This window comes from Dermacentor silvarum, chromosome 1 (assembly GCF_013339745.2).
Source record: "Dermacentor silvarum isolate Dsil-2018 chromosome 1, BIME_Dsil_1.4, whole genome shotgun sequence".
Taxonomy (NCBI): Eukaryota; Metazoa; Arthropoda; class Arachnida; order Ixodida; family Ixodidae; genus Dermacentor; species Dermacentor silvarum.
This window is the reverse complement of record NC_051154.1, coordinates 432,824,161-432,844,830: the sequence shown is the minus strand read 5'-3', so window position 1 is coordinate 432,844,830 and position 20,670 is coordinate 432,824,161. Positions and strand designations below refer to the sequence as shown.

Here is a 20,670-nt window from a genome sequence, read left to right as displayed (position 1 = left end):
TTTGGTAGACAGCACAAGCGTTTTGTCGGATCCCCAGTAACATAGCCGATGGGGATTTGCCACCTTTGACAGGAGCGCGGCGGCAGCGACAGAGGCAACCCGCCAAGCGCTTGGTAAGCTATTGCCAGACGCTTTCTTCAGTCCGTCTTTTACCACGCGCACTGCCCTCTCAGCCAGTCCATTTGATTGCAGTTGATAAGGCGCAGTAGTCAAATGTTTGATGTGGTTCAGCTACATGAACTCTTGAAAAACTGGCGCGGCGAATTGCGGCCCATTGTCGGATACTAGAGTGCAAGGTAAAAAAAGAAAAGAACACAAAGTCTTCTTGCATTGCTTGAATGGTAGATTCGGCGGTTGTGATGCGCATTGGTATCGCCTCAATCCACTTTGTGTCGGCATCTGTCATGATGGACATGTTTTCTTCAATAGGCCCTGCATATTTGATGTGAAGTCGTTACCACTTTTCTCCTATTTCTGGCCATGGAACTGGTGTATGTGCCGGTCGCATTGCGCTGGCTCGTCAACATGTCGTGCACCCACGTTCAAGTTTTAAAGTCAGGTTAACAGCGCAAGGCCACCAGAGGGGATAGAAGAGAGAAGCGCTGACTTTCAACAGTTTTTCTTTTCAGAAAGCATCGCTATTCATATAGTCACACAATAGCACACCAACCATGCGCAGAATGCCACGACAAAGCCACTCAAAACTCAACGTGGTGATAGCCTTAGGTATCTGATCTCCTTGTCAGTGAGATCGACAGAGGGGGTACTGACGCAACCATCATTTAAACGCAGAATTTCTCCCGCTTCGCTTATCGCACGCGTGACACGGTCTCTGTGTATTGCGATGATACTACATTCTTTTGTATCTTGGCCTGCAACCACATGTGCAGCAGTGGGCAGAAAGCCATCCCTATTTAGCGCGGTCAACATTGTACGTGTGCTCCTTCAGCCTTTCATTTACGCATCGGCCCGTCTGTCCGATATTTGCCACAAGACAGGGGAATCTGGTACACGACGTTGCTAGAGCAATCTATGGGTTTACTTTGGTGTGCGATAAGGCACCCTCGTTTAAGCCTAGATGTTGGGACGGTCATATTGCAAAGGTTACCTATACTTTTTTCTGGGCAGAGAATGCAACTTTGATATTTACACGCTGAGCGACCTTTTCAGATTATGCGCGATTCTATGTATGTACGGAATTACTGGAATTTTTTGCCTATCCTGAGTTGGTCCATCTGGATTTACATTCACCACTGAAAAAGACCTGCGCGGCAGGCCTTCAGCAACAGAGACCTGCACAAGGGTTGGATAGCTGCGGAAGTTAACCTTTCAGATTGCTCACGTAAACTGTCGGCCATTTTGTGTTCGTAGGATTTTCATAGGGAATTATTAAAACATGAACTAACAATGCCGCTTTTCATAAATTTAGAATGCGCTGAGTTAAAATTAAATCATCGCAATACACAGAGACTGTGTCACGCGTCAGATAATCGAAGCGGAAGAAATTCTGCGTTTAAAGGCTGGTTGCGTCAGTACCCCTCCTGTCGCTCTGACTGACAAGGAGATCAGATACCTCGAGCTATCACCACGTTCAATTTTTTGTAGCTTTGTCGTGGCGTTCTGCACATGCTTGATGTGCTATTGTGTGAATATATAAATAGCGATGCTTTCTGAAAAGAGAATAAACTGTTGGAAGTCAGCGCTCAGTTTTCTCTTCTATACCCTCCGGTGGCCTTGCGCTGTTAACCTGACTTTAAATAATATTTTACCAGCAAGCCCAATCTTACACCCTCTCGTGCAAGTCTTTAGATGGCGGAGTTCTCATCCGGGTACAATAAAAATGTTTGGGCTTGGTTATTTATTACTGGTATGCCAGGGTCTCACGCCTTATATATGGACATTTAGGCTTTCTTGTTAAAATGTGGCTTTCACATGTTCATCAGTCTTTTCCAAATATTGCGGACAGCCGTATTGGATCCAACGCATCCCTTTACGCAAATCGCCGTCCACAAGCGTCAAGCGTGTCAGTTCTTCGGCGCTGACGGGAGCGCTTTGTAAAACCTGCATGTAGAGCACACACTCCGGCGTTTCACTTATGTCATCGGTGTGTGGGGGTGAAAGTAGCAAACGACTGAGTACGTCAGCATTGACGTGCCTGAGCCTTTGCGATGATGTAGGGTTTACCTGTAGCCATTGAGCATGAATGCCTATCGCTGAATGCAAGCTGCAGCCACGGCTTACATGGGTTCATATTTACTGGACAACCCTGTCAGCGGTTTTGGTCAGTTAGCAGAACAAATTTGTTGCTGTCCAAATAACTAGTCTCGGAAGTGGGTGACGCCAAACACAAAAGCAAGCGCCTGTTTTGCACGCTGCGAGCAATTTTTCTCAGCTTTGTCAATGGGTTGCCGCCTATTCGATGCGACAGCGTCACTCCTACGCCAGCCGGTGAAGCGTCGCATTCCAGACGCAGGGGCTTCTTGGTTCCAAAATTGACAAGTATTTTTGTCTTGTTTAGCGCGTTCTTGGTGTCTTGAAAATCCTTTTCTTCGTGGTTCCCTCAGTTCGAACTCGTGTCCTTGGCCAACAGGTCGTATAAGGGGCTACGCAGTGGACATTCGCGGCAGAAACTTGTGACAGTAGTTCAGAAGGTCAATGAACGCTTCGAGTTCCGTTACTAAAACAGGACGGGGGGCTCTGAGCACCGCTACAATGTTCTCTTCGGTAGGTTTAAGTTCTCTCGCATTTACACGGTGTCCGAGGAAAGTCACTTCCTCTTCATGGAATTAGAATTTATCTCTGTTCAAGCGAAGGCCGTGTTCCCTCACACACTGCAAAACTTGTTTCAGCACAGTGCAGTCAGTGGCCTTCTCCGCAGCAATAATATCGTCTACATAGACCTGTATACACCAGGGATGGCACAAAGGACGGCTTCCATTTGCCGCTGGATTATTGCGAGTGCCGATGATACTCCAAACGGAAGACGTTTAAAGGAATACATACCCTTGTGCGTACTCAGTACAGCTAGTTTCTTAGCATTCTCGTAGAAAAGCAGTTGATTGTAAGCGTTCCTTAGAACCAATGTACTGAAAACTTCTCCGTTTAGATTGACAAAATGTCCTCAACACGGGGAAGTAGATACTGTTCCATTCTTGTAGCTGCATTGACGGTTAGTCGCAAGTCACGATACAAATGAAACTTTTCATCGTGTCGGCACCGCGTAGAATAGGTGCCGGACAGTCCACAACATTCAGCTTTCTCTTTACTGTACACCCATTTAACGCCGCAATCACCAGCAGCTGACGGTCACGGGCAGTTGTCCGAGAAAACAGAGCAACTTCACTTTCGTCTTCTCCAAAGATGGCCACCTGTCTGGACACACCTTCCAGTTGCGTCCGCATGAAGAAATTGTAGCTTCTTGCTACCTCGCTCACTTCGGTCGCGTAATAACTATCCAGATGCTTTACCACGTCCCCGTACCACAGTTCATTTGCACTTTTTGGATGGCAACGGCCTTTCAGCCCTTTGACTGCGCTATCGGGGGAAGGACGCCACCAGCAGGGCCCGGCGTATACCCGTCGTCGGTGACAGCGATACCCTCGAAACAGGCCTCCAGGCGTATCGGGAACGCCGACCAGGCCCCTTCAGCCTCTCGCAATTCCGGCTGACAAATAGACGGCATCCTCCACTTGTATCGGAGGGTTACTCCGTAAATTCAGTCCGGTACATTGCACAGCGGCAACGGCACTAATTCCATGCATCCTCGTCGCCATTGTTGCGTCGCGGGAACAAGGCACACATAGCAACATTCAGATCCCAGTCAACGAATGAATTTACTGCACTCGAACGCGGCCCTTCTGATACCAATCACTAGGGGGACACCCTCGTGCTTACGGCCGATGGCACATTGGATGCCAAAGCACTTAACACCTCAAAACTAAGGTGCATGGTGCTTTTTTTCCAAGCTCACTCCAAACTCACTCCAAACTCACTCCAAGCTCACTCGCTTACTGGTCACTGGTTCGCTCGTCCTACGTGATGCACAGGTGTACAAAGTAGGGCGGTGGCATGAACAATACAAACTCCAGTTGATAGCCGTCGTCTCTGTTGTCTTTGTGCCGTCGTTCACGCTGCCGTTACAATGTTTCAGCGCGGTGTTCGCGCAGTAGCTTATTAGTGCCATAGCGACGCCTACAGGTCGCCTTCACATCACCAACAGCAACCACGTCCCATTCCTTCCTTCAGATTCGTCAGTTGCTCTGTGTAACACAGCGTGCACGGTGTTCCCGTATTGCAGCAGCAGATCCCTCAAGCGGGTCCCGTGGACGGGGGACCAGCGTACGACAGCCGCTACACTGCAGAGCGCTCCGGCGCAGCGCCGGCTTCCACGCCGAGGACGGTACGCGTGCACTGAACGTAGTTTATACCGGGTGCTTCAGGAAAATGCCTTCATCGTTTCTCAGTGCTCCTTTTTTCTTTCTTTTTTTGTTTTACTTTGTACCCTTTTTTAAAAGCCTACAAGAGTTATTCCAATCACTCACTACAGGATAATTATCTTCCCTAGCGGACATCACTTGCAAGAACAACTATAGCTACATCCATTAAATAATTAAACTAATTACAGTATAATTAACTGCATTTAATTACAATAATTAACTTTACGATGCACGTTTATATTGGAAAATTGAATGGAATTGTTATAAAAGTCTGGCGTCGTGTTTCTGCATTTTAAAGCGGCCATGTGGACCGAAAAAGCTGGCGTCAAGTAATTCGTGCAATTTACCTGACGTGGTAGGGTGGCGTAAAATGGAAGCTTGGCTATACGGTGCGATAGAGCGGTGCGTGTTGCCTCTGCTGTTTAATTAATTTATTTATTTACTTATTTATTTACTTATTTATTCAGATGCTCTCATGGCCGTGAGGCGTTACAGAGAGGAGTGGTAGCGTGAACAACAATAGAAACACCAATATATAAGAGCAGATACACTTGATTACACATTTCTTCCAGTTGCAGATCTGAAGTTGCTGTTGAAATGATTAAGCATTCAGTCAGGAGTTGCGCGCAGAGTTAATCGAAATAAGATCGCGGAAAGAGGCAAGTGCGACGGCAGCTTCATTTTCCGCCATGCTATTACGTCACATAGTGGTTGGACAGAGGGCTGCGTTTCGTCAGGTAAATGGAATGAATACGTTGACGCCCGTTATTTCGGTCTACATGGTCATTTGGAAATGTTGAAACACGGAACGAGACCTTTGTGACGATTCCCTCCAACTTTCCAATATGAACATGCACCGTAAAGTTGGAAAGGACAAAGTTAATTCATGCAAGTTGTTTAATTAGGAAATTGATTGATTTGGTCTTTTTTGCGAATGGTGTCCGCCTGGGCAGATAAGTGATCTGCAGTGACGTAATTCGACTAACTTTGTAAGCTTTAAAAAAGTGTTAGAAGTAAAAAAAAATTTTTGAAATGCGTAGAATCTCCTCAGGGACTTATCTGAATGATGCGTAAGCATTTCGTGGTAACGACGTGGTGTTGACACTCAACACTGCTGGTAGTCCTAGCACTGCTCAGTGACTGCGGTCGTCTTGGCGACAATGCGGTAAATGCGACAGCTCATGCGGCGACACGAACTGCTGTGGAATGCGGCGCAACGTGAACTGATGAGCCAAGCAAACTACTGCAGGTGGCGGCGCCAGGGGCGCTGATGACGTTGCGATACGAAGCCACGGCTGATCCACAGTTCTGGCCTACTAAAGGTGTTCCTAGTGCGTGCCATGGTTGCACACGTCACGTGGTCACAGAGACGCGCTCGCGCCACAGATAGCGCGTTCATCGTTCTCTTCTTTCACAGCTATCTTGAAAGCTATCGTCTTACGCGAAGGATGGACGGACTCTCGGACAGTTTTCTCGTTGGGGAACCATAGAAATGCTTCCGCATTTAAAACACAGTCTACTGGCAAGATGCAACAATTACTAGCACTCTTTGGCCGTAGCTGGCCCTTGCGTCAATAAATACCACACATCATCAAGATACGACAATTGAGCGATTTCCTCGCGATTACTTGCACCACAAAGTCATAAATTCTAGAATGACTAGTGGTAGTAATCAGACAAGTAATTGTGGAAATTGGACTAATTAACTGTTTAACTTTTATCTTGGACATTTGTTCTGGGAGTGTTCAAGGCTCGCCAGACTCTGGGATCAGTACAAGGCCAAGGCAGTGCGGGTTTTCAACGGCTGCACTGTACTTCGCATCATGCTCTAGCACTGTATCATCGAAGCTAAACTACGCGGGGTCAATATTATTCTTAATGTGTCTTCTTTCTTCTTCCCATCTACCAAGTAACGCTGCAGGCCATTTTGTGCGATTAAAGATATATTGATAATTTAATCACAGGCGGCGCACTATGGCTCGGTAACCACCAGCCTGTCTTCGTCGCTGCCGCCTCGAGTGACATCAGCGCCACTGTCTGGCAACACCTCCACAAGTAACGGGCTTACCCAGCTGCGAGAACAGCGACCAGGTTTCCTACCTCTGAATTGATTGACGCCGAATAGGCTTCTCCAAATGGCTTGCTTTTTGGAAAGCCTATTTGCTTTCATTTGCATGTAGAGCCTTGACCGCCCTTTTTTAAAGAAGTTCAGTGAACTTTAATAGAGCAGTGTAACAATACAGCGCCGCACCAACCGCGTTTACTCTCTAGTCGCCGATTCTTCTCCAACCCGTTCGCAGAGGGCCAGTCGTCCAGTTCTCCGGGAGGCCGAGGAGAGCGGCGCTGGACCGGAGCCCAAGCAGCCGACCCCGACACCGTCGCGATCAGAAAGAGGAAAGGTGACGGCGAAGCGTCTCAGTTGCGTTCGTGCCACCTTTAAAGCGGTAACCACATGTATATTCAGATTATTATCACATTAATATGCATAAGACAAAGAAGATGCTGAATAGCCTGGCAAGGGAACAAGAATTCAGGATCGCATGTATATAGCGTGTAACCTCCGACGCGCTTTGGGAGCGGCGTCGCCCGGGGTCGGTGCACCCCCCTGAACTGCGCGCAATGAAGTACGCAGGTATCGTAGCTGAAGCGCGCACTGCGGTGCACCCGTCTTAGTTTTCTACCACGCTGGATGCACATGGGTCGGTATTGTACAGCGCGATGAATGCGCAATGCAATATTGACGCGCAGACGCCGGGTGACGGTACGGCGTCGGAAATACGTTAAATGTGGTGGCCGCTTGAGCGTATACGGCGCGCTAAAGGCGCACTGGGGCTGGGAAAAGACACTTCGAAAGTTCAGCTTAGCGACAGATGCATATAAAGCAAAAAAATGTATGCGTTTGAAGCGGAGACACAGATTCATGCGCGAAACTTGTAGCCGGTGCAAATACTCGCTGTTGTATCCGAGATAGTTCGGTGCATTACTTAGATTCGGATATAGCAAGTTTATTGAACAGGCTGCAACCGTCATACGGGAAACAAAGCCGTCGGACGCCGCGTCGGAAACATGGCTTTCCTGCCTGTTTACCATACTTGATTAGTGGGCAAAAAAAAAGAAAAGAAACGCAGATCACAAGCAGGGGGACCCCACACGCGGTGTGTGTCCCTGTTCTGCTTGTGACCCGTCTTTCTTGAGCTTCAGTTAAATATGGTCAGCCTTGACCAGTTTGCCAGATTTTCGGGTGCTGACTACCTGAACATGCTGTAGGTGACTTGCAATAAATGACTGCGACCTGCACAGACCAAGAGGAGCTCTGAGCAATAATATGCCCAAGATTAAGTGAATGTTCAATAGCCTATAGCAAGATAATGAATATTTGTGATTAGCAGTCAGCCTCTTGAACTGGAGAAATAGTACGGTAATCTAGGTTAATTACAATCAAGGGACCTGGGTCATCAGCAGAAGATCTACAGAATAATAAAAAAGGGTTGAAGCGCATGCGACAGTCATTACCAAGTCTTAACCGGTAGCTTACAGCTATAAATGAAAAGAAAATGTACAATCGATACATTCTGCCGGCACTAGGTCATGCGGTAGAAACTTGGAGGTTAACAAAGAAACTTAAGAAATAAAGGACCGGGCAACGTGGGAAGCGATGGATGAAATATGATAGGCGTAGCTTGGACAGGAAGACAGCGATGTGGATTAGAGAGCAACCGGCGGGGTTAACCGATATTCTAGTTGACATTAGGAGGACTAAACGGAGTTGGGCAGTCCAGTTAATGCGTAGGGCGCATAACCGGAGGATCATTAGAGTTACAAAAAGGGTGCCAAGGCAAGGGAATTGCAGTTGAGGACGGCAGACAATTAGGTGGTCTGATGAAATGAAATTTGCCGGCACAAGATGGGGTCAACTAGCGCAAGACAAGAGGAATTGGAAGTCACTGAGAGACCCCTTCGTACCAACTACCTCGCATTCATACCTTTTTAAAACAAAAATAGGCTTATGTTGATGACGTTTAAAAGGGTCAAACATTGCGGAACTTTCTTGGGTGTGGTTGTGGTTATACTGTACCAGTCGTATATATCAGATCGGATATTTTGTTGTGCAATTTTCTGTTGTCTGTTATTGTTGTGAAATGCGATTTATTTCAAATCGCCGTTTGCCCTTTCTCGCATTTTTCAAGGAGTGCCATGTACGCGGGTTAAAACGCAAGAGAAAGCCCCACCGCACGCCTCAACGTAACAGCTTACACGGGGATGCTTGTGGCGTTTGCTCTCGATTAGGTCACGTGGGCTACACGTGATACGTGTTTCCCGTTCCGTACTGCGCCGCAGAACTCTACTTTGCTATCGAGACGTACGTACTAGAGGCTCTGAATGAAATGTAAATTGATAAAGAAAAAAAAGGGGGAACAATCGTACAGTCAACTACTAATCCTTACGAGACACGGGCTCCACGACAAGTGTGAATTCCTGCGTTGTTAAGCCGTGTCCTTTTTAATTTGAAAAATCATCGTGAAGGTCGTAAAAAAACACACTGCTGACTGGCACTACGAATCCGAGGCTATGTGCGCTTGGATTTAAAGTGAACGGAAACATCAACCGGTCAGCAGTCGACATAAGCAAGATATGTTGAGAGCATTGGAGGAAGAAACTAAGCGAAGAGATCGTAGCGACCGGAACTGTTACAGTCATACGTAGCGGTACATGGTAGATTTCGAGGGAAAAAAGAAAAAAATGTTAAGGAGACGTATACAAAAATGTTAGATAAAGAATATGTACAGCATACCTGATTAAATCAAGCAGGCGAGGTGACTGTTCGTCACCGACCTGATTCAAAGGGAATGCCATTAAATCATTGTCATCGAGCATAGAAAGGGCCCACGAAAAATCCCGACCAACCAAAGGCTAACCGCTTCGCTGTAAAATGGTGCAAATAACGCCAGCATCAGCGTAGTCCTTACGGCACCTTACAAGCTTTCCAGCTTATGCCGTGCTATAGCTGTCAGATGTTCGGGACAGTCTGGGAAACAAAACACAACAACCCATTTGTCCCTTGTTGCAAAGGGGTCGTTTATATTTTACCGCGGTCCTGTGCCAACCAATATATTGCAATATAGATGTTTAAATGTTAGACTTCGGGAGCATTTTAATAATTCGCATAACATTGCCCCTGGCCATTTAAGCTTCCATTGGAGAAACAGCGGAGGATGAAAAAAAAGCGGCGAGAGTGAAGAGAGCGCGAGGAGGAGGGTGCAGCGGAAACATGAGGCGGAAGGCGGGGGAGGGTATGGAGAAAGCGTGAGAAGAAAAGCGTAGTGCCACGAACGAGGGGCTTTGGGCCGACGATGGCTACTAGATGGCGCCAGAGTAGCGCGCGTCGCCTGTATGGAAACAAAGCGCTGCATGAGCGGAGGTCGTCTGCGGCGGCTGATGTGAACCGCTCCTACGCGTCACCCACGCGCTTCCTCTCGCGTTCTCCCGATTAGCGAGGCCGTCGTGCTACACTTAGCTCCGTTTGCAACGTGCCGCACGAGACAGATAGTCTGCGCCAGTCAATATATCGCGAAATCAAAACACGTGTACAGCTTCATTCAAATTTCGCTTTAGAGAGTATTGCAAACGTCGGTGAACGTTTTCATTAGAACGCCCGTTGTCTGGGGAGGAAAAATCGTGGTTTGACGGTTGAGATAGTGAATGGTGCAGCCGATCGAGGGCCAGGAATCAACGTGAGATGTCACTCTATCAACTGATCCAACTATATTAATTTGTTTCCCACCATTTTAAGAGAGCACTTTACCTTTAGACAGGTGTGCCCTTCACAGGAGAACACCGTGCACCACACGCTGAGTTTCTCTGAGTTTCGACATTAGCGCCATGGCATACTGCTGCTTGCCTCGCTTCTAACGCCGACCACTGTTTCCGCGCGAAGGAAGCCCCTGACTCAAGGCAAGGGGCGGCCAAGCCGGCCGATCCCGCCCATGGGGCACAGCAGCCCACAGCGGAGGCAGAGCCACGGAAGAGGAAGGTGAGCTCATTTTATCGTTCATTGTTGCCAGTCATTAGGTATTGCGGGAAGGTTGTATGCAATGGAACGGTCTTTGACTTCGGGACCTCCTTCTGTATACTAACATCCTGTAATCGTTGTAATCATCATAATAAAACTGATTCTGATTCTGAAGGTGGGGGGAGGGGGCGTTTTGAACACACACACACATACACGCACTCCACGTACACTAAATGCTCACTGTCTCTTCTGGTGTCCTCGTGCCGGCTCTCACAGATTTTCGCCATATTGCCGTGGGTATATATTCAGATTATTATCACATTAATATGCATAAGACAAAGATGATGCTCAATAGCCTGGCAAGGGAACAAGAATTCAGGATCGCCAGTCAGCCTCTAGAGTCTGTAAAGGTTGATCTAGGTCAATTACTCACAGGGGACCCTGATCATGAGATGGAAATTTACAGAAGAAGAAAATTGGGTTGGAGTGCATCCGGCAGGCATTGCGAAATCCTGACTGGGAGTTTACCACTGTCGTTGAAAAGAAAAGCGTAAAACCATTATATTCTACTGGTGCTAACATATCCCAGTACTTGGCCCAAACAAGCTGAAAAGCGTAGGCTTACGTCCGCACATGCAGTCTCGTTGCTCTTGGCAAACTTCCGCAGCTTTTATTACAAAATTGTGTGATGTTTTTGTCACCGATCTCAGAGGCGTGCGGGTGTTAGAAGAGATGGAGAAGGCAGGCGTATGGCAGCCCAGCAAACAGATTTTTAATTACACGCAAACTCAAAACCAACCAACCTCAAACTAAAAATCAAGCATACTAAAACCTAGCGAACAAATACAAGTACAACTTAAAGCTTCATGCACTATACAAATTCTACTTTGTGCCTACGCTTGTCTGTGGTGGCTAATCCTTCAAAGTCCGGCAACCCTGTCCTATCTCGCTGAAACGCACGCCTGAAACGCTACAAAGAGTCACCTTGCTGCACCCGTGGTTGCACTTGTGTTCCGATTGTCGGCTCTTTTTCACCAGCAGTTGGTGCTCTCGTTGATCATGTAGTCGCCTTGTAGTCGTCACGTCGTCTCTTTCATCGGTGGTGAGCTCGTCAGTAATTCTTCAGTGACGGCGCTAGGCGTTGCTTAGGCCCACCTGGATAAGCCTAGCGTCGTGATGCGTCGCAACTTCTTCATGAGTGCCGACGTGGCGTCCCGAGGAGAATCGAACGTGCCGGTCTGCCGCAGAAGGGGGATCCTCTCTGGGGTGCCCGGTCCCGCCATGCTAGGCTGCAGACAGTCCAGGAGCCTCACTCGAACTTGCCGAGGTCGACGGCCACACCTTGGACGGCCAACGTCACGGACTCAGCCAGACCCCTAAGTCTCCCGTCGCCAGAGCGTAGCTGGCGATGCGACCTTCCTGGCCCGGAGCCACGTCGATAATCCATGGGCAGCGCCGTTCATCCCTCGATTACGCCTCGGCTCACGCGCCTCGAGAGTCGTGCCGTTCCGAACACCGTGCTTCACGTGCTCCTCTTCTTTTTCGCGCCGCAGGCGGCCTCTTACATATGACAAATTGGACGCACTAAAGACACTTATGCATTCTTGCACCACAGATATAGTAATGGGTACGGAAACGTGGCTTTCCAGTGACATCACAAGCAGCGAACTTGCACTGCAGCAGAACTGTGGCCAGATGTACCTGTGTACCTGTGTACCAGATGGCCGTTGACCTGTGGCCAGATGTACATAGGACAAACCGGTCGGTGCATAAACACCCGTCTAAAAGAACATGAACGTTTTCTCGGTAAAGAAAATCATTCACATTTATCAAACCATTGTAATCTATGTCATTGTGATCCGGTATTTATTGGCAATGACATTTTGTTTTCAGATAAAAACAAACTAACACGTGAAAGAAAAGAAGCGTTCCATATCAAGAAGTGTGCTGAAAAATGCATAAGTCAACCATCGGTTGCAATTTCTGACAAAGAATTTACATTTTTGAATACAGGGTAAACCTTTTTAGTGTTTTCTGTTTATACTGACGACTCTTGTTGCACATGCTCAGTGCAGATAGCTGGGGTATATATGTTTTGTATCTTTCCGAAAATAAACAGTCGCGAGTAAGCGCTCGTGTTTCCCCCCTTCACTGCGTCCGTGTCGATTGTGCGCGCAAAAAGATTTCACTATGAAAGCGAACTTGCACTTGACCCATCCTTTTTAATCTTTCGTAAGGACAGGGAAGGCTCTAGAGGAGGCGGAGTCATCATAGTCATTAAAAAGGTATATGAACCATGTCTCGTGAAAGTCGACTCTCCACTTGAAATAGTCTGCACGCATTGGGCATGCGCAATGTGTTATTGGCGCATGCTATCGTCCACCAGATAACCGTTTGGAATTTGTTCATTTTTTCAATGATGCTGTACAACAGATTATATCCCAGTTCCCAAAACGCATATTGATATTAGGGGGTGACTTTAATTATCCAGGTATCTAGTGGTCAACGTCGACCTTGAAAACAAACAGCAACAGATCGGAATGTCTTCATTTTCTACAAACCTTGCACTATCATCAGTTAACTCAGCTCGTGCACGAACCGACACGAGGTGACCACGTACTAGACATTCTGTTAACAAATCATCCAGATCCTGCTGCGACGCATGTACTAGAACCAATAAGTGATCATAGGGTGGTGCAAGCTTCCTTCGCATTGAAAGCTGTCGAGCAAAATGAAGTGAAAAAATGCATTCTCAACTACGCACGCGCTGACACTGGAAGAATGATTGCTATCTTAGCCTCATTTACAGCCGACTTTGCAAACACTTTTCAAAACACATCGGTAAATGACAACTGGTTCTTATTCCGCGATAAATTCAAAGAAGTTGAAACTATTTGTGTGCCAAAGATAACGATTAGCTCAAGGCAGAGTGATCCGTGGTTAATCCGCGAAGTTAAGAAATGCATAAACAAGAAAAAAAGAGCATTCAGAAAAGCCACCCGAACAAATGCTCCAGAAGACTGGCAAAATTACAAAGCCATAGCGCGCCATACAGAAACAGCGATTCTCGAAGCTAAAGACAAATTTTTTAATTGCACCCTTCCCGATATGATTAAAACTGACCCGAAAAAGTTTTGGCGAATAGTTAACCCAAAACCAAATAGCCCTGCTCCCTTACTAATTTCCGAAAACGGAGCCATGTTTGACTCGAGAGATAGCGCAGAGCAATTTAGCAAATGCTTCTCAGCAGCTTTCACTAACGAACTGCCGCTTGATAACACTCACATACTTGAACAACCATCCATTCAATTCGCTTTTTTCTTCCATCTTGGTATCGGAACATGGTGTCACTCGTGCAATTGACAGGCTTCCTCATAAAACCGGCCCAGGTTCTGACGGTATAAGTGCTAAGCTTCTAAAATTAACGTCGCACTACTCTTCTGCCTTGTTATCTCTAATTTTTCAGGAATCCTTAGATACCGGATGCCTGACGCAAGATTGGAAATCAGCATTAGTAATACCGGTATTTAAATCTGGTGACGCAACAGATCCTAATAATTACAGGCCTATATCACTGACATCAATTTGTTGCAAATTACTGGAATAAATCCTCTACACTCACATTATAGCCTATCTTAACGAAAATAGTCTGCTGCTCAATAACCAACATGGCTTTCGTCAAAATCGCTCGAGTCAGACGCAGCTATACAAACTTATAACCGATATTCATATTTCTTTACACAAATTGGTTTGCACAGACGCCATTTTCATTGACTTTTCTAAATCTTTTGACCGGGTGCCTCATAATCGTCTAAAACTGAAAGTTAGGAACCCACAGCTTGACTCTAACACGACGCGATGGATTAAGAAATTCCTAACCAATCGATTTCAAGTAATCTCTTTGAAAAACTGTTTTTCTAACCACACTCACGGGACTTCGGGAGTTCCTCAAGGATCTCTTCTTGGTCCGCTACTATTTTTAATATACATAAATGACATCGCAACTAATGTTACTTCACAAATACGCCTCTTTGCAGATGACTGCGTCTTGTATAATGAAATAAACTGCCCGGCCGACACCACTGTGCTGCAGTCTGATTTAACAAAACTTACCGAATGGTGTGACATATGGCAGATGGAAATCAACATAGCCAAAACTAAACACGTAAAATTTGCTCCTTTTACTCGAGTTACCTCTGTCCAGTATAAAATACGTGGTATTACTGTTGACACAACATCTTCAATCAAATACCTGGGTGTCTTGCTTACTTCCAATCTAAGCTGGAATACCCCCACTGAACACATTACCACAAAAGCATGTAAAAAACTTGGTTACCTAAAACGGCACTTACACCTTGCGAACACAGATACCAGGCTTCGCGCATTTCTCTTATCAGGCCCTCTTTAGAATATGCGTCCATATTTTGGCACGCCCATCATTCAAATCTCACGAACCTAGTTGAATCAGTTCAAAATAAAGCTGCGCGGTTCATCTCGTCTTCATACTCTCGCTATCAAAGTGTGTCAGCCTTAAAGAAATAACTAAATCTCTCTTCTCTTGACATGCGCAGGAAGTTAACGCGGTTGTCGTTCTTCCATAGCCTTTTCCACAGTAACATCCCATTTGCCCGAGCCCATATTCTTCCCGCTGCTCACATATCGACGCGCTCAGGCCATGTTCATAAAGTGAAACCTATATTTGCCAGGATTAATCTTTATCAAAATTCGCCTCTAGTTTTATCAATTGCCGAATGGAACTCACTCCCTTCAAACATTTTCTCGCTTACGGAATCATCATCATTTCACGCAGCACTACTAACCTTCTTAGAGTGTGTCAACCTGTCATAACCCACGTATTACGCTTGAATATTTGCTTGAACATGTTTTTATGTGCTTAGTATTGTATAATTTTTTCCGTTTCATCTGATATGTACTTGCGAAACATCTTATCTGTATTTCTGCCAACTTTTTTTTTACTAATGTTTTTACGGGGACTGATCGTCCTCTTCGCGTTTTCAGTTCTTTTGCGGTTTTTTCTTCCGCTACCAGATATTGTATAAACATCGTTTTTGTTGTTGTTTTCGTTTCCTTGTATCTGTGCCACGTTTTGATAATTTATAGCTTGCCATAATATTTATATTCTACACAGTGCATGTCCATTTGACCTTTTCCATCCCCCCCTATGTAATGCCCTAACGGGCCTTTAGAGTACTTAAATAAATAAAATAAATAAATATGAGGTAGAAACTTGGAGGTTAACAAAGAAGCTCGAGAACAAGTTAAGGACCGCACAAAGAGTGATGGAACGAAAAAATGTTAGGCCTAACGTTAAGAGACAGGAAGAGAGCGGTGTGGATCAGAGAGAAAACGTGGATAGCAGATATTTTAATTGAGATTAAGAGAAAAAAAATGGAGCTGGGCCGGCCATGTAATGCGTAGGATGGGTAACCGGCGGACCATTAGAGTTACAGAATGGGTACCAAGAGAATGGAAGCGCAGTCGAGAACGGCAGAAAACTAAATGGGGTGATGAAGTTAGGAAATTTACAGGTGCAAGTTGGAATCAGCTATCGGAAGACAGGGTTAATTGGAGATCGCAGGGAGAGGCCTTCGTCCTGCAGTGGACATAAATATGGACTGATGATGATAATATTGAATCCGAGGCTCTTGCCGTTCAGAGTGCTCTCCTCTTTTCTGCAGCCGTCGGTGTTGCTGTTCCTGGCGTGCTCCGTGGCGTTCATCGCACTCGCCGTGGCGGTCATCCTGGTGTACACCTTCGGCAGCCCCGCTACGGCGAGGCGCCTCAAGAGCCCGCGCTTCTGCGGCGACGTGCCTTCCTGGAGGACGAACCGCCTCAAGAGTGAGCATGTCCGAGCGTTAGGTTTCCTGAAAACACGGCCGGCGAGGCGCTCTTAACATAAACACATCTGCACGACTGTACAGCATGTATGTCATACACCAATGAAGCGGTAGACGAGATCTCCCAAAGGACGTCCCCGACTGCAAGGAAACGACACACACACACACACACACACACACACACACACATATATATATATATATATATATATATATATATATGTGTGTGTGTGTGTGTGTGTGTGTGTGTGTGTGTGTGTGTGTGTGTGTGTGTGTGTGTGTGTGTGTGTAGCAACAAGGAAGGACTCGGTTACAGTATCTAAACTATAGCGAGCGACCAACCGTCGCCAGCCTAACATCTTCACCCTAGTGGCGTAGCCAGAAATTTTTTATATCGCCCTTGGACTTTATATGAAACATCACAGCGATGGCGATGCCGACGGCATAAATGCGACTGTATATATAATTTTCATTTATAACCGTCCATATAATTTCTATCGCAATAAAAAGAAAACTAATTTCTATGCACCGCCTTTTCTTTCATGCATACTGTCACCTCGAATGCTGGACGATCGATGTTTGGGGTAGTTCGTGTTTTTATGTTGGCACAGTCTTTGTAACCATGCTTTCGGACCGTCTGGCGCTTGAAAAAAGTACGACTGTGTCACCCCGCATTGTGGCTACACCTGTTTTGCAGTAAATTTGCGAGAAAGCTTAAACCTTAGCTATGTTTTATTCCGACATTCGAAAGGTTCTATGAAAGTGCAATTTCCGGTTATCAGCTTCATTAGCAATACTCTTCGGGGCACTGGCTGTAAACATCTACGAGCTTCTGCGGAGCGAGTGGGGTGGTACCGCTATAATAATCTCCTCCTAGCGTTACCCACCCGCCGTATAAATCGCCACGGAGCTTTGACCAATGCTCATCTCTCCCGCATTACGCTCGCCGGGCTGCACGATGTCGGGACAAGACGAAATCAAAGTCAGTTTTGCTTACAACAGTGAATAAATAAGAATCATGACAGCTGTCAAAACCCTATAAGTAAGCTTGACGGGTCCCACATACGCCCTAAACAAACAGTTAACATCGGCAGCCTGACAACAGCAGCATCTATATTGTAACTTCACAACACAAAGCAAGTACACCACAAAAGATAAGGAAAGACAAAATATACAAGCCGGTATATGCGATAGCTTACTTAGATTGGGATGATTGTGTCGCCTCGACAGCTGAACTGCATGCGTCACGGGTGTCCTTGCATACTATCGTTTATCAAAATAATTTTAATGTGTAGCATTACATAGCGAGTCAGTCGAAAAAATTCCATGTGAAGCCAGAAACCGTGTTTTGTAATACAGGACGCGAATACGCAGTTTAAGCCTTTTATGTGCGTGGTTGATAGCTGCCATGCGGAGTAAAGTGTTAAACGACCCATTGTCCATGGTAACCATAGGCGCGCCGGCGCAATTCCTTCTACGCCCACATCCACTTTCGCCATTCCCCATACGCCGTACGTAGAAAGGAGGCATTAAACTTAGACCAGAAACGCCTAAGCCTATACTAAAAGAGGGATTGCAAGCAGTATGGGACGCCTTGTTAAACACCCGACCAGTGAGGATGGAAGATGAATAAAGGGGACCTAAAACGAGAGGATACACACTCGTGCATTATTTACGCATGCACGCACAGCCATCCCCCCTCCGATGCCTATGACGGCATGAACTCGTTGTTATGCCGGGCATAACTTAAGCGGAGCTATAGCTCCCTGAGCAGGAACTGTCGTAGATATGCATAGCATTATATGGGGATCGGCGTGGTACGGAATGTATATGTTCGGCAATGTAAATATGTGCATCTCTCTGCTCGTACTCCTCATGCATATGTAAATAAATAACGCATATTCTACATCAGCGAAACCCCCCACACATCATTGTCATGCATAACACATTTCGCACCACGCCGACCGCCACATGGTGCTACGCAAATCTTGGACAGTTCGTGTTCAGGGTGGTTCCACTTAATTTTCTCTTACCTCGTATCCCTTACAAACTTGCGATTTCGTGCGCACAGTGGCGAGCTCGTGTACGCTCAACACACCTTTTCAGGAAATTTACAGGCGTAAGGAAATTGACAGGCATAAGATGGAGTCAGCTAGCGCAAGACAGGAGCAATTGGATTTCGATGCGAGCGGCTTTCGTCCAGCAATTGACATAAATAGGGGGATAATTATGATGATGATGATGAAAGGCAAGTAAAGGCAAAGAAAGGCAAGATGGGAAGCAGGTTTCGATCGTACTTAACTTTTGGACAAAGGAAAACGCTTTATGCAGTATTAAACGATGGCGGGTTTTGCATTTCCTTGTCCCTGTGCTTCTTCCCATTTTACTTCCCCTTTTACGTCTTCATCCTCTTCCTTCTTCTTCTGATTATTATTATTATTGTTATTATTACGTAGCCGATTACGCCAGTCGTTCGGTCATTAAACAAAATAAACATCAAGTCAAAAGCAAGAGAACGCTCTCAAGAGAAAGAAAAAAACGAGATCACTCTTAAACGAGGAAAAAAAGATCTGAGCGCTCGTGCAACGCAGGAAGCCAAGCGCACGTTTGAGCTTTTTATAAAGGAGAATAAAAAAAGGCAGTGGAAGGAAGATGCCGTCAACCTGAGCAATCGTGGGTTGTTGTCATCGCTCCTTGAAAGCCAGATGACTTCATGAAGTGCTCGGAAGAGTCCTGCTCCAAGATCGTGTGCGGACCGATCAACGACACTTGGTGCCTGACTGGGGCTCCGCCATTCGAGAACAAGTGCGCGTGCTGCGACTGGTGCATCGTCCGAGACCTCGGTGAGTCACATGCTGGGGGGCCACCGTGGTCTACAGGACGGCTCGACACTCTACCTCGACTAAAGAACAAACAGATGGTAGAACTACCACTTGACTAAGGTGGTCACTTCAACGTCACTCCACGGCGATTCGTGAACGAACGTGTTGTTACAGGGCAAAATTAACGCTGTGTAATAGTAGGTGCCGACGTCTACTTCATTACACTAAAGTGTAGGAATGCTTTTAGAGCAAGTTCTCGGTCGCTGGAACCGCCCAGAAGGGTCATTGAGTCGCAGTGCGTTCTATGGTCGAGGGGCGACGTTGTGCTTCGGTCGGTGGAGCACAACGCCGATGAGGGATACACCACAATGGTTATAAATGAAAGAAGAGTGGCGACATGTTTCCCTAGCCCGTTTTAAATGGTATGCTCATATCATCACGGAGTCGAGTAAGAGCTCTGAGTCGAGGTCCATTTGTGAACAAGGGTTTAAGTGCGGAGTATTCGTATAGTAGTAGTCGGGACGAGTGCTACCAGTTGTTCCCCTCAGTGACACACAGAGCGGAAACGTCGCGCCATGTTGAGGGTCTTTTAGGCTGGACATAAATACTTCAAGTTATACATCACCCAGAATAGATTATAAAGCAGGCTGAAAAATTATACTTGGGTACTATGGCATCGACTGTGGCAGAAGTTGCGGAGATAAGGTGAAATAGTTCAAGGAAGCAAAAATAGCTTCCGATTGTTAAATACCTTCTTCCGGAAACACCTCTATCTAGTTATCTATAAATGCTAATGTGGGGTAGCTATAAGAGTTTGTTGCTTTTGGAACTCCAAGTGTACAGAAATGGTGACCAATTAACACAAGAAACTGTTCGTAGCACGCAGAGGCTAGGTCGAGGTGATCACGCCCCTGTTTGAACGGAACTCGGACCGAAAACCACCATGCATAAGTTCGCATTTTACATGACTTCATGAAACGTTCAATATTACGAGAACATCGGTGGTGCATTTCTTAAGAAGAAAGAAGAACATATGCGCAACTGACAGGTCACTGGAACGTTCATACGGGAACAAGCGCCGTCGCTGGTCAAAAATGCGCCCAATAGGCAAAATGAAGAACAGTTTTCACTCTTGAGTCGTACTTTGTAGGGATACGTATCATTCGGGGCAATTAAGGCTTGCAATCATGTTTCCTTTTTCTCTTAAGATTTCCGAGTGAGACAAGTAAACTTAACCCTTGAACCACCTTAAAAGAATGAGAAGATCTCGCTACTCTGATTACCGGCATGCTAGTCACCCACAGAGCCACAGGTTGTGAGATCACCGCTCCGACCGCCAATTACTTACGTCAGTTCCTTTTCCTGAGGACTATAGTATACAGAATGGCAACTCGCATAACGCAATCAGCCATGAAACTGTGCTTCCTGGAAAAAAGAAAGGCTTATCGGAGCTAGCTTGGACCAGGGCTAGGACAAATAAAAATAATAAGCAGCCTCGACTCCAGTTGACATCTGCGTAATACGACGCATTCACGGTTTGGTAG

At 46.2% G+C, this 20,670-nt stretch overlaps 1 protein-coding gene across 1 annotated transcript in view; it reads left to right on the top strand.

The window, feature by feature from the left end:
- The window catches only part of LOC119448421 (uncharacterized), a 40,382-nt gene that overhangs the window by 3,758 nt on the left and 15,954 nt on the right, over window positions 1-20,670 (top strand). Inside the window, exons 4-7 of the mRNA XM_037711734.2 lie at window positions 6,737-6,835; window positions 10,372-10,467; window positions 16,146-16,305; window positions 19,010-19,147. Of these exons, the coding sequence (XP_037567662.2) occupies window positions 6,737-6,835; window positions 10,372-10,467; window positions 16,146-16,305; window positions 19,010-19,147 (493 nt within the window). The remainder of the gene's footprint in view (window positions 1-6,736; window positions 6,836-10,371; window positions 10,468-16,145; window positions 16,306-19,009; window positions 19,148-20,670) is intronic.